The sequence below is a fragment of the Cryptomeria japonica genome, chromosome 4 (genome assembly GCF_030272615.1).
Source record: "Cryptomeria japonica chromosome 4, Sugi_1.0, whole genome shotgun sequence".
In the NCBI taxonomy this organism is placed as follows: domain Eukaryota; kingdom Viridiplantae; phylum Streptophyta; class Pinopsida; order Cupressales; family Cupressaceae; genus Cryptomeria; species Cryptomeria japonica.
The window spans coordinates 33,824,302-33,838,889 of NC_081408.1; the positions used below are offsets into that span (position 1 = coordinate 33,824,302).

The 14,588-nt window shown below is 36.0% G+C and overlaps 2 protein-coding genes across 2 annotated transcripts; both read right to left on the reverse strand.

Moving 5' to 3' along the window:
* Positions 1–12,017: 12,017 nt before the first annotated feature.
* LOC131874866 (dihydroflavonol 4-reductase-like) lies at positions 12,018–12,670 on the reverse strand. The gene is made up of 2 exons (XM_059218797.1): positions 12,456–12,670; positions 12,018–12,311 (listed from the first exon to the last, which is right to left on the reverse strand). The coding sequence occupies exons 1-2, from the start codon at positions 12,668–12,670 to the stop codon at positions 12,122–12,124; spliced, it is 405 nt and encodes a 134-aa protein (XP_059074780.1). The 3' UTR covers positions 12,018–12,121.
* An 80-nt stretch (positions 12,671–12,750) lies between these two features.
* On the reverse strand, positions 12,751–14,285 carry LOC131079273 (bifunctional dihydroflavonol 4-reductase/flavanone 4-reductase-like). Its single transcript, XM_059218798.1, has 5 exons — positions 14,106–14,285; positions 13,539–13,708; positions 13,190–13,393; positions 12,945–13,104; positions 12,751–12,779 (listed from the first exon to the last, which is right to left on the reverse strand). Exons 1-5 carry the CDS (start codon positions 14,239–14,241, stop codon positions 12,751–12,753), a joined length of 699 nt encoding a protein of 232 aa, XP_059074781.1. The 5' UTR covers positions 14,242–14,285.
* Positions 14,286–14,588: the final 303 nt, after the last annotated feature.

Consider the following 14,588-nt stretch of genomic DNA (forward strand, 5'->3'; position numbering starts at 1 on the left):
CATCATGAAATAGTAGAATAAGACATAATAGGACTATTAACAACATAGTTGGAACAATGTAGCATGTTATCCAAGAGGTAACTAATGATTGAACTGCATTTGAATCAATCTTGAGAATATCCATGTATCTTTTCTTTCTATGAACTATTGTCCACCTAGAGAAATCATCAGAATTTGAAGATCTAGGGGATGAGAATCAAGGAACCCCTTCCACAACACCAACAAAGGAAGCAACACCAATAGGTAGAGCAAAAGAAGCCTTCAAAGGAAAATTGGTAGGTTAAGAAGAAATGATAAAAAGAGATTCAGAATTAGCAGAACAAATATCAATAGAGGACGCAGTAGGAGGAATATTAACCTTATTGATAACCTAATTGGAAGGGGCAATGGTGTGAATTAAGGAAACTGAAGATAGTGACAGAGATTAAAAATCCTCTAAATTGTTAGAATCATCTAGAAATAGAGTAAGATGTTTGGGAAGATAATTAGTCCACCAAGAGGAAGAGGAAATTTGAGAACTTTGAGAATATCTCGAGGCCAAATGCCTAGTTGCAAATCAACATTTACATACGAAGGGAATACTTTCATAATCAAATGACAGATTCCAAAGGTGATCATTCACCTAAAAAATAGTCTCACTAAGAAGAGTCTTTGATAGATCAATCTCCACCAAGATACAAGAAAAGGATGTGTTGGAGAGATTAATGGTAGTAACATCCACCTTCAAAACTATCCCAAGGCATTGCCAATCACCTAAAAGGTAGATTTACACAAGAAATATAAAGGGAGTTGAGGCAATCTTATCCACACATGCATAAAATTAAGAAATTCAAAAAGAGGGTAAAAAACGGGAGATGAAGGATGAAGAGAAAGAGGGTGTCAATCCCACAATTAGTCCCCAACCTTGAAAATAGCATTTATGTTAGTAGAAAAATAAAAGGAAACAACAAGAAAGATTTGGCATACTGGTAGATCTCCATCTTACCACTAACAAGAGGAAGCCACTGTTAAAAAATCCAATGGTTGAAATGTCAAAGAAATTTAATAAGAGAAAGAAAATATGATAAAATTAATGAACAATCAAAACCATACAAAATGCCATATCATCCTAGAGGCAACAACAAGTCCCACAATCGAATAAACATCTACAATCCAAGATCTTCTTTTGAGGTGAAGATTGTTGTTGGTGAAGATCTTGGAAGGTGTCGCGTGGGAGTTGATGGAAAAAATATTTATAAGGAGATATTTAGTTATTTTCTTTTCCTAGGTTTTCTTGGGCTTAGAAGGGTGTTTCTTTTTATCAAGTTTGATTATCAGGTTATGGGAGCCTACTTAAAACCCAATATGATTTGATCTAGTTTCGACCATGGTTGTGTTGTAGACGGTTTCCTAATGTTTTAATATTTTTGGTCTATTGTTTTTGTGTTGTTGTTCATTATTGGTTATTCTTTGGCATCTTGTCTTTGTGGGTTCCAGATCCTGGAAAAATCTATTTGTAATGGGTTTTGGGTCCCTTCAAAACTTGGATAACAATTTGGTAGGGGAACAAAAAAAATATTGTTATATAACCATATGGTAGGGAAACAAAAAAATAGGACTTGTTGAAATCCACAAATCAAGAGCTTGACACAAATATCTCAAATACAAAACAAATCCTCCAAAGCCAAGAACCTTCTCCAATAAATACATAAGAAAATCTTAATGAATTTCCCACATACTAATATAAGAGTAGAGCTATCCCAACTTATTTGGTATCTTTGAATACTTACAACTAGCTACATTATTTAGTGACATTCTCCCAAATATTTGAAATAAACAAAACAAACATCATGGAACACTTCTCTATGAGGATGAGATCTAAGGATAAATTTTTCTCTCTAGTTCAGTGAACTTGGTGTGAAGTTACATAGACTTCTCTTTGTATGTGCTTAACCTGTTGAAATGTCAACTGATCAGCAAAGTATTGTACACTCAGCACGTATCCTCACTGGGGTCTGGGGCCGGGCCGGGCCTCGGGCAGGGGTTCGGGGGCGGCAGCCCCCGAGAAATTTTTTTTTTGCCGTTTTTGTTGATGAAAACTGACATTGTAATAAAACCCTAAAAAAGGCCGACTTTGTTTGTTGCCCTAAAAACGCATGTTATAAGCGGCTGGGATGCTTAAGGCATTGTGAGGTTGACGTACTATTTTTGCTGGATAATAAGAAAGATTGGACGGCTGTGTATGGTGGATGTAACCCATTCTGGGTGAACCACATTAAATATCTGTGTTATCTGTGTCCTGTTTTTATTTCTTTATCTTTTGTATTTAAATCTGCATATAATTGTTAGTTCATATTTGCTTCGGATCTGCTTGAAACCCTAACAATTGGTATCAGAGCGAGGTTTTCTGTAAATTGGCAGGACTTTTAGATTTGAGTGGGAGCAATGGAGGATTCCAAATTCAAGGTCGAAAAGTTTAACGGCCAGAATTATCAGTTATGGAAAATGCAGATGGAGGATTACCTGTATCAAAAGGATTTGTGGCGGCCATTGGAAGGAAAGGCAAAGAAACCAACCACAATATCAGATGAAGAGTGGGACATTTTAGATAGAAAGGCACTAGGATCCATTCGATTGTGCCTTGCGTCATCTGTAGCATTCAATATAATAGAAGCAAAAACGACTGTAGATTTGATGGCAACATTGGCTAAGCTATATGAGAAACCCTCGGCTTCGAATAAGGTATTTCTTATTAAGCATTTGTTTAATTTGAAAATGAGTAAGGGAGGATTTGTAGCGGAGCACTTAAATGAATTTAATACAATTACCAGTCAATTGTCTTCAGTAAAAATTACCTTTACAGAAGAGGTTAGGGCTCTCTTGATTTTATGTTCTTTGCTAGAAAGCTGGAATAGCTTGGTTATGGCTGTAAGTAACTCTATCTCTGGTAAAAATACTTTGGTATTTGATGATATTGTTGGTGTTATCCTAAGCAAGGAAATGCGAAGGAAAAGCACAGGTGAGACTCCAACATCATCGGGTAGTGTTTTGAATGTGGAGAACAGAGGAAGATCAAAGGAAAGAGGAAAAGGCCTTGGGAATGAGAAGTCACGAGGGAAGTCAAAGAAAGGACGCTCTCAATCTAGAGGAAAGAAAGATTGCTGGTACTGCGGAAAGCCTGGTCATCTAAAGAAAGACTGTTGGTCTCAGAAAAACAAAGAAGGAGACAAAAATGAAAATGACAGTAAGGAAGCTAATATTTCAAGTAATACTTTACAAGATGCTTTAATCTTATGTTTGGATAATGTTAATGATTCCTGGGTAATAGATTCTGGGGCTTCATTTCATGCTACACCCCATAGAAAATATTTTCTAGATTATGTTCAAGGTGATTTTGGACAGGTATATTTGGGTGATGATGAGCCCTGTCAAATTGTTGGAAAAGGAAAGATAAAGATCAAGTTGCAGAATGGTAATGATTGGTTTCTGTAGGAGGTAAGACATGTTCCTAATTTAAGAAGAAATTTAATTTCTGCAGGGCAACTAGGTAGTGAAGGTTGCATAGTTACCTTCTCAGACAGTATGTGGAAGGTCACTAAAGGATCATTAGTAGTAGCTAAAGGTGTGAAGGTAGGCACATTATATCTGTGTACTGGTAACACTTACTCTAGCTTAGCTACTACATATAAAGTTACTGTAGGGACAACAACAATAAATGTTGCAAGAACAGATTCGATAATGTGGCACCATAGGCTTGGGCACATGAGTGAGAAAGGGATGAAAATCCTTCACTCCAAAAATCTATTGCTAGGACTAAAGAAGATTGATTTAGAGTTTTGTGAAAACTGTGTTTATGGTAAACAAAAAAGAGTCAGATTTCTCAAGGTTGGGAAAGAGAAGAAGAGTGAGAAGTTAGAGCTTGTACATTCAGATGTATGGGGACCGGCTCAGGTATCATCTCTTGGTGGCTCTTGTTATTATGTTATTTTTATTGATGACTCAACCAGAAAAACATGGGTATATTTCCTAAAACAAAAATCAGATGTTTTTGAAACTTTTAAGAAATGGAAAGCTTTGGTTGAGAATGAGATAGGAAAAAAGTTGAAGTGTCTCAGATCGGATAATGGAGGTGAGTACTGCAGCAAAGCATTTGAAGATTACTGTTCCTTAAAAGGGATTCGAAAGCAGAAGACAATTCCAGGAACTCCACAGGAAAATGGTGTGTCAGAGAGAATGAATAGGACCATCATGGAACGTGCGAGGAGCATGAGATTGCATGCTGGATTGCCCTTACATTTTTTGGGCAGATGCTGTACATACTGCTGTCTATTTGATAAATAGAGGACCTTCAACCCCTTTGGATGGTGGTATTCTAGAGGAGGCATGGACTGGTAAAAAGGTAAATTATTCTTTTCTAAAAACTTTTGGTTTCGAAGCTTTTGTCCATGTTGATAAAGAAAACAGAACCAAGCTTGATGCTAAATCTCATAAATGTACCTTCATTGGATATGGGATAGATGAATATGGCTATCGGTTATGGGATTTTGAAAATAAGAAAATAATTAGAAGTAGAGATGTTATATTCAATGAGAAGGTTATGTATAAAGAACAGATGCAGGAAAAGAAGCATGAACAGGACAAACAAGAATATGTGGTGTTGGATGAGATTCCTGAAAATGAAATGCCACAGGTACCTGATGCTCAGCAACAACAAATTGTCCCACAAACTCCTGCAAGTGTTAGACATTCTACGAGGACAAGTAGACCCCCTGAAAGATTTTCTCCTCCTTTGTATTCTATTTTATTAATAGATTCTGGTGAACCAGAAGAATATGAAGAAGCAATGCAGGTGGATGCCAAACAACAGTGGCAGCTAGGCATGAAAGAGGAGATGGACTCCCTGATGAAAAATAAGACTTGGGACTTAGTTCCTTTACCTGCAGAAAAAAGAGCCTTGCCTAACAAATGGGTTTATCGACTGAAGGAGGAGGAAGGAGGTCAGAAAAGATATAAGGCCAGACTTGTGGTAAAAGGTTTTGCACAGAAAAAGGGTATAGATTATGATGAAATATTTTCTCTAGTTGTAAAAATGACTTCAATTAGAACTGTACTTAGTCTTGTGGTTGCAGATGATTTACATCTTGAACAATTAGATGTCAAAACAGCTTTTCTCCATGGAGATTTGGAGGAGAAATTTGCATGTTGCAACCACAGGGATATGAGGTCAAAGGTAAGGAGAACTTGGTGTGCAGGTTGAAGAAAAGTCTGTATGGCCTAAAGCAAGCACCTAGACAATGGTATTTAAAATTTGATAGTTTCATGGCTGAACACGGTTATCATAGATGTCATTCTGATCATTGTGTATACTTTAAGAGATTTGATAATGGCAGTTATATTATCCTGTTGCTTTATGTTGATAACATGCTTGTTGCTGGGTCTAACATGCAACATATAAATGATCTTAAACAGAAATTAGCCAGGTCATTTGCTATGAAGGATTTGGGTGCAGCTAAGCAAATTCTCGGTATGAGGATTACACGGGACAGGAAAAATAGAACCTTAAATTTGTCCCAAAGTGAGTATATAAAGAAGGTGTTGAAAAGATTTAACATGCAGGATGCAAAAGCAGTTAGTACACCTTTGGCTAGTCATTTCAAATTGACTAAGGAGATGTGTCTAAAGGCACAGGAAGAGGTTAATAAAATGTCTAACATCCCGTATTTATCAGCTGTTGGCAGTCTGATGTATGCAATGGTATGCACAAGGCCAGAGATTGCACATGCAGTGGGAGTTGTGAGTAGGTTTTTGAGTAATCCGGGTATGGAACATTGGAAAGCTGTGAAATGGATTCTTCGGTATTTGAAAGGAACTACTACGAAGGCATTATGTTTCAAAGGATCTAATGCTGCTCTAAGTGGATTTGTTGACTCTGATCTGGCGGGTGATATTGATTCACGGAGGAGTACTACAAGGTATGTTTTTACTATAGGGGGAACTGCAGTCAGTTGGATTTCTAGGCTGCAAAAGGTTGTTGCACTTTCAACCACTGAAGCTGAGTATGTTGCTGCTACAGAAGCCAGCAAAGAGATGATTTGGTTGCAATGTTTTCTGAAGGAATTGGGTCAGACACAAGAGGATAGCCCATTGTATACTGATAGCCAGAGTGCCATTCATCTTGCGAAGAACTCTGCTTTTCATTCAAGGACAAAGCACATTCAGCTTAGGTACTACTTCATCCAGACTATTTTGGAGGAGGGTCAGTTACGGCTTGAGAAGATTCACACAAGTGAGAATCCTGCCGATATGTTCACAAAGGCAGTTCCACAGGAGAAGCTGATTTCTTCATTAGTTTCTGTTGGTCTTCTTGATTAATAATTGTGGAATTTATACTAGTCAAGTCCTAGTGTTTTATCCAGCGGATGTTGCATGTACAGTGGTGTCCTGTAGTATCAGTCTCCAAGTGGGAGATTGTTCGGTGTGGAGCCTGATCAGTCTCCAAGTGGGAGATTGTTGAAATGTGGCGACTGATTAGCAAAGTACTATACACTCAGCACGTATCCTCGCCGGGGTCCGGGGCCAGCCCGGGCTCCGGGCAGGGGTTCGAGGGCGGCAGCCCCGAGAAAGCGAGGGTTTAGGGGCGGCAGCCCCCGAGAAATTTTTTTTTTGCCGTTTTTGTTGATGAAAACCGACATTGTAATAAAACCCTAAAAAAGGTCGACTTTGTTTGTTGCCCTAAAAATGCATGTTATAAGCGGCTGGGATGCTTAAAGCATTGTGAGGTTGATGTACTGTTTTTGCTGGATAATAAGAAAGATTGGACGGCTGTGTATGGTGGACGTAACCCATTCTGGGTGAACCACGTTAAATATCTGTGTTATCTGTGTCCTATTTTTATTTCTTTATCTTTTGTATTTAATTCTGCATATAATTGTTAGTTCATATTTGCTTCGGATCTGCTTGAAACCCTAACATGACCTTTCTTCCTTTGAATCAACTAGAGCATTCAACAGGTGTTGTGCATATGCATCAAGTGTTTTTGCATCAACCTCATAACCCATTGGCAAAATCCACACTGTGCAGGGTTCATCTGCCTCCATAAGACATTCATCCTTGTTAACCATAAAACATATTATCCCTTCATATTTGGTAACAATTTCCTTTGGAATTCTTACTCTCTACTTTATCTTCTCCTGGAAAATTTTTAAAAATTCCCATAAAGAAACATTCTGATTATCTCTGTTTTGAAGTCTATCAAGACCTTATTTGATCTATTGGGCTACTGGTATGTCAAATGCCCACTGCACTCTATCGGTTCCAAGAATTTGGTTCAAAAAGTAAAGAGCCAAATAGATAACCAAAGAATCATATTTGAAAACATATTTTTTTGTCTTACTTGATTTTCTTTAGATTAATCATGAGCTCCTCCAAAAGAACACTGCACGGATCATACTATGCATCTTCCTTTACCATTTGGTAAGCTGCATGAATGGTTGTCCTTGACATTGAATTCAGCCAGTTAGACTGATACACCTTATACCCAATGACCATTGAAGGAAAATTCACATCATCATCTTTAATTGTGTTAATCTTCATAGATCTCCCATCAAATTTTGCACCAGTTAACTTGGTAAATGTAGGGTTTGTAACCTTTTGCAGCCCTGGCTTGTCACCACTTTGATTCAAGCATGCCATTTCCCTAATCACCTTAGGTGTGTTCTTGTAAGGCTGATCCAATCAGATAAACTCATGATGAATTCTGCTCAACATTGAATGATACAAAATTCACGAACTGGTTGAAACCCTTTCTCTGCAGATGCATGAATTTGTCTCCCCCTAAGGCCAAAATACCTAGTTACCGGATGAGAGTTTTGCACCAGATATAGGTACAAATCCACCATCTTCTTTAGATTCATCTTTTCTCACCCACATCTTCTCATGTTTGTCTTTGATCTCTTCTACTTTTTCTTTTCCCTTCTCATCTAATTTGTTCTTGTCTACCAGAGCACTGGTCTTTCTTCTGTAGTACTTTGCAATGTGGCTGGTTTTATTACATGCACGACAAACAACATTATTCTGCATAGGCCCAAAGTTCATCTGATTTGACCTTGTCCAACACTGATTAGAGATATGTCCAAACATCCCACAAGCATAGCATCTTTTGTTTTCAAATTTATTCATTATTGCTCTACATATATTTGACTTGTGTCCAAAATTATTGCATAGGAAACACTAGCCGGTAAAGGTAGGAACATTATTCATGTTGTTCATTCCATTATTAATCCTATTTCTACATTGATTTGCCATATGACCAAACTTATTGCAAGTAAAGAATCTACCATTGAATTTGTGAGCATTAGGCTATCTTACCAGAGGATTCTTGCTCTTCTTTTGATTAGGTTTTACATTGCTTTGTCTAGATCTAGAGGATTCACCTTTCTCAAATCGTAGACCTCACATGTCCTTTCCATGTCTTTGAATTTCCAACATCTCATCAAGCCTTGCTGAGCTAGCTTTGAATTTGTATTTGTATTAATTGGCAGTAGCAAGTTCATCCCTTAAAGTAGCAATCTATCTTTCAAGTTCTTGACCATTATTCCTTGAATGTGTCAACTCAAGCTTTAACTAATCATTCTCATAGGTAATCCTGAAGCATTCATTTTCTCTTTCCTTCAATGATTGTGCTAGATTTTCTTCATTTTTCTTCCGGTCCTCAATTTCCTTAGTCAGCCTCATCACAATGGATTGAATCTCATTCTTTAAAGTAGAATTCTCTGTCTCAATCTTGTTAAACTCATCAACTTTATCCTGGTATTCCATGCTATGATCTTCTTTCTCCTTAGATTGTCCATCAATTCCTTCCTCTTCTCTATAGAGATGTTAGCTTGATCCTTTAGGTCATTAATGAAGTCATCAACAACATTCAGGTTCTTCTTCAAGGTACAAATCTCATTTATAGCTACATCAAGATCTTCAAGTGCCACACCAAGTTGTCTTTGAAAACTAGAATCCATTGAATCAATCTCCCAGAGCTTCCTCAAGTCGTTAAGATTCCTTGGAGGAACTAGCCTCTGATACCAATTGTTAGAATAAAAGAACACTAAGAGGAGGGGGGGGGGGGTGGTGGCTGAATCAGTGTTCTTCCAGAGATCACACTCAAAAAATTAATCTTTATCCACCGGTTAGCAATGTATAACACTAAAGAACATAAGAAAGCAACAAATAAACCATAGATCCACAACATAAAAATTTTTACGTGGAAACTCGGAAAGGAAAAAACTAAGGTGGGGATGGAACCCACAATATTCATATACTATGGCCAAGAGTACATAAATATTACATAGATGGGGAATGCACTTACATTCAGGCTCACTGCCTAGAGCTCACTGCTCAATTACAATGACCTAGAAGGCTACAACCTTCAGGGAAGTCTCTCTGACTTACAATTTAATTACAATGAGGAAATACAATTAAAGAACTCTAAAATAACATCTAACAATGCAAGAATGTTCCAGTTAAGCACAATATCTCTAACTATACTCCCTCTACAATATGCTCTATTTGTGTCTCAGTTAGCTACCGAATCACCTGGGAATCAAATGCGTAGGTGAAACTACGTTCAATCACACCAAAATGGATCGCCATAATAGTAATACTCCAAAAACTAATCACCAATTCAATCTTATTTATTTGGTCATATAAAAAATAATCTCCTCCAAGTTGGCTATCAAAAATGTAACGTGTAGCTTCAAGTCAGCTTCAATTTCTAACAAAACATATCACCAGACCAAAACAATTTTCCAAAATGCTTCACCAATGTTGGCCTCATCATTTTCACCTCGAACTTAGTCACCAAAATCAACGCAATCAACGAAAATCTTTTCGGACCAAAACTACATTGGAATAATCTTGATTTACCCGTTAATTGGCTATTGGTTAACACTTTCTTCCAGATAAGAAGAATCACGACCACCAGATCGAATCTCCAAGAAGCGTTGTCATGAATGACAACCCTAAACCATAAATCAAGCATCAAACATAAATCAAGCATCGAAAATCACCAGATGAGTGTCAATTGCAAAAAACACCATAGGCTCATTTTGAGATATATTTTAGAAATTAGTAAAGGGTATCCAAATCAAGTTTCATATTCTTGAGGAGTGGGTGGAGTAGGGAGAGTCTTTCACCAGTCCTAAAAAGGAGGGCTATTAGGATTTTTGGGTGTTTGTGAAGGGTCACACCATTCCTTTTATTAGAGACCATAACCAATGCTCGATTCATGTTTGGTTGGGTGTTATAAGATGTTTTGGAAGTCAGCCTTTGAAGTAATAAGCCAATTTAATTCCTTCTCTATATTGAGTCCTCTTTGCCTAGGTCTAGGAGGCCTAGTTTGCTAGGTGAGTTGGGAGAAATATCTCCCTAAATGTGTATCTATCTTGTTGATTTGTAAACCCACTTGTAAGTCATTCCAATCATCTATCCACCTTTGCATCACTCCCATTCAAAGTTTGTGCTTTATAAAGAATATATTATATTTTATCTTATTAATCTCGTCCACTCATAATTTTTTGGCTTGTAAGTTTTTTTAGTTGTTCATACCATTCATTAATACTCTTTTCCCTCCACTCTTGGATTTTGTTTCACTATTAATAAATGCTTTGCACTATTGAAAAATTATAGCTCTCAAAGGCTCCACTAATTATGCAACATTCTCTCTGAGTGTCCATTTCAATTGTATCCCCATCACAAGCTTGTACTTTTCAAAGGCTCATCTCCAAATAGGTCCTATCTTCCTCTAGGTGCACACTATTAACCAAATCTATTGACATATACACCATTAACTAGTTTATTTTATTACTACCTTAGATTTGTATGGTATATAATGCATGAATTTAAGAAAGAGCTATAATACACCAACACGGATCATGGCAAATTTATTTCATTCACAGTCACTCATGTTGAAAGAATTGTTGTTGTGTATAACATGCAATATGAACAAAATATTGACAATATTTAAAACCAATTCTATGGTCACCAAAAGCATTCCTCATTATACAGTTGATCAATTCGTTTTTACTAGAGGTTGATTTATATCAAGTTTCATATGAGATGTATACAAATATTTGTGTTCTTAATTACCAATATTTTTCAAGGATTCCTTTCATTCAATCTTCCTTTTGACTTATATATTGTGGATCATTGCAAATATTCTTCACTTAAATAAAAGATTTCTAACACTTCAAATAATTATTAAAAAATGTGATGTTTTTCACTTGATTGAATTGGTTGTTCGTGTAATATTGATATGAAATTGAATTGCTTCCATACATATACTCTACTTCAATAAAACATATTTTATCTTATTTTTTTAATATTTTTTAAATGATCTTCTCCAGATAGGTCCTATCTTCCTCTAAGTACACACTATTAACCAAATTTATTGACATATACATCAAGCTTCATGCGAGGTGTATACCAAAATGTATGTGTTTCATTGAATTGGTTGTTTGTGCAATATTGATATGAAATTGGATTACTTTCACATGAATACCCTACTTCAATAAAATATATAATATGTTATATATTAACCAAATATGTTGACATAAACATCAACTTTCATGTAAGATCCATACAAATGTATGTGTTCTTAATTACCAAAATTAAACCACTGTTCGACACATGAAATTAATTTGTAAGCAAGTATTAAATATTAATATTTACAAAATTACAAATTAAATCTAATAATATATAAATTTTCTTTGTCAAAATCTTATTCTAATATACAACAAATTCACAATTATATTTAATCTAATTATTAAAACAAATACTTAAAAAAAATATATATATATAAAAAAACATTATAATAAATACCAAACAAAAACATTCCATCGAACATTTAAACCATCCCTTCAAATTAAAAAACTTAAAACTTCCTATCATTGCTAAATAATGTATGCAACTTCTAGTATTAACATTACTTAAAATAAACATATAGAAGCTAGCATTTGAGTGAATAAAAATCACCTTATAGCCTTCTTTATCAGATCACTTATCTTTCTATATATGAGAATTTATTATAGAAATAAGTTGTTCTAAAATGATAGCCAAGATTATTTATTATAAAATCTTACACAAACAAGGGAAGCTAATTATTATTATTGAGAACGCCTGTTGCTGCCCCAATTCCTATTTTTGGCAAAAATCCTTTCTCCACACAACATTGAATGGCCCCATCAAACATGTCATCTATGGTGTGCTTGAACTTGAAGCCCATGTCAACAAGCTTTTTTGATGAATATGCTACTACCGGCAAAGACTCGTCTGCATCTTCAAACCTGTAAACATCAATCATATTGTACTTAGCAAGGTAAACATAAATGTAAACAATCAAATCAAGGTAAACATCAACGATCTCCATTGCGATTTCATAGTTTCAAGTCAATCTTAATAAGCTTTAGCAAATTAGTATATTTACTTACTTGGTTGGAATATTGTACTGTGGGTATTTGTCAGCCAAAATTTTGGCAAGCTGAACAATGGTGACATCATGTGAGGAAGATATATATCTGCCCTTTGCTTGGGGATTTTCAAAGAGGAAAATGAGTGACATGCAGAGATCATCCAAGTGAACCAGCTGCACTTGTTTCAATATCGTATAATGTGGTTCATTTCCTGCAATGCATATATTACCCATCTCTCATATCACTATGAATCACTAGTGTTACATATCTCTATAAAAGTATCACTAGGAATCTCTCATATCACTAGGAATCACTAGGAATCTCTCATATCACTAGGAATCTCTATAATTGTATCACGCCACAAGATTTTCAAAATTTAAAATTATACTGATTTAATATTTAAATAATAAATACATAAGCTAAAGATTTTGAACATGGTATTACAAAGCAGCTGGCTTATTAAACTTCAGCAATTAATTAAAAGCTTTACAAAGGAGTAGTACATACTTGTTAACAGCGCCAATGCTGTAACCAAGCTGGGAGGCATAGTCTGCATTATAAATGGCCCAACCACTAATGTTGGTATAACACTAATGAGATCAACATTATTTTTCTCTGCGAAATCAAACGCAGCCCTTTCTGCAAGTGTTTTTGACACAAAGTACATCTGTACATAACAAAAAAACATATCTCTGTCATCAAACAGGCAATGTGAATAGAGTAGAAACAATGAAATACTGTCATGATTGTACCCATCCAGTCATTTTTATGCTCCTACAAAGCTCCACATTGGTCCAGCATGTTTCATCATATATTTTGCCTGGTGTTCCAAAGTCATCCGTAAAATTCACTGCCCCAGCAGATGTGGTGAAAACAACTCTTTTCACTGACTTGGCCTTTCCACATGATCTCATTACATTCAATACCCCATTCACTGTTGGCTGTATCACCTCATTCTGCCACAGCGCATCCCAACTCCACAGAGGAGAAGATTAATACATTAATATTCTTAATAAATATTTCTACACTATTTTAAATATATAATATAATAAAATAGTAGTATCTCTACATGCAAGAGAGAAAGAGTGAGGAAGATGAAACCTCTGGATCCTGGGACTCAAAATCCATTGCAGTTGCAACATGGAAAACACCTTCACAACCATCAATGACATTGTCAAAGCTTCCTTCATCATCCAACTCTGCTACCCAAAGAGTCAGTCTCTCATTGGCCCCAGGTAGTTTCAACAAATGACTGGTTTTCACTGGGTTTCCTGAATGGTTACAGGTAACAAGAAAAACCCTAGATGTATTAGAAATATAAGGTTTAAACCATAGAAATGGGATACCGACTTTTCATATCCACAGTAAGAATTAACTGATAAAATCCACGAAAGAACATTAGCATTACTACGTATATCTAAGATGACAGTTAGAGAGAGACATATAGTTTGCAATTAAAATAATGGTGCAGAACTTAAACAACTGGAAGATTGGAGGATCATCTTTCTTTAATTAATGTCAATCTTACTTGCCTGTTAAGCAAGTGAATTTGTAACATGCAAACCTTGAACTAAGTATCAATACAACACTAGGTAAGTATTAAAAATAAATAAAAATCTTCACTCAAAGCAGGTTCCCCATTTTAAACTTACAAGTGTAGAAACCAACCTGGGTCTCTGACAGTTGCTCTTACAACATATCCCAGCTCAAGTAATCGCATTGTAAGCCATGACCCAATGAATCCAGCAGCTCCTGTGACACAAACTGTGCCCTTTACTTCATTGTATGTCTCTTCTGTCATCATCTTTTAACAGCTTGTTAAAGGCTAGAAATTGCAGCAAATAAGGACAGAAATGTGAGATTTGGTCGCTGCTTGATTGAAGAGGCATGCCCTTTTAAGGAGTAAGTCCAATGGAAATGGAAGGGTAGATAGAAAAGTGTTAGTCATCTGGTATCGCCTTTCAAGCCCAGTTGGTGGCTGTAAAAGCAAACATGTGCACAATTATTGGGACATGAAGAGAAACGTTTAGGTGTGACATGCAGATAAAGCCTTCCAAAATTTAATAATAGGAGGTCTGCTTTTGTCCGTGTCGAAAATTAGCAACATATGGGTTAGGTAGTATTTGATTAAGATCGAAAGATTTTTTTGTT

What these genes read in the sequence shown, in the direction of transcription:
- LOC131874866 (XM_059218797.1), bottom strand. Translation starts at nt 12,670, where the DNA reads ATGGGTAATATATGCATTGCAGGAAATGAACCACATTATACGATATTG. An exon ending in CAGTACAATATTCCAACCAA is followed by an intron (nt 12,312 to 12,455) that starts GTAAGTAAATAT and finishes TGATGTTTACAG; the next exon opens with GTTTGAAGATGCAGACGAGT.
- LOC131079273 (XM_059218798.1), bottom strand. Translation starts at nt 14,241, where the DNA reads ATGATGACAGAAGAGACATACAATGAAGTAAAGGGCACAGTTTGTGTC. An exon ending in TTGAGTCCCAGGATCCAGAG is followed by an intron (nt 13,394 to 13,538) that starts GTTTCATCTTCC and finishes GCGCTGTGGCAG; the next exon opens with AATGAGGTGATACAGCCAAC. An exon ending in GCATAAAAATGACTGGATGG is followed by an intron (nt 13,105 to 13,189) that starts GTACAATCATGA and finishes TGTTATGTACAG; the next exon opens with ATGTACTTTGTGTCAAAAAC.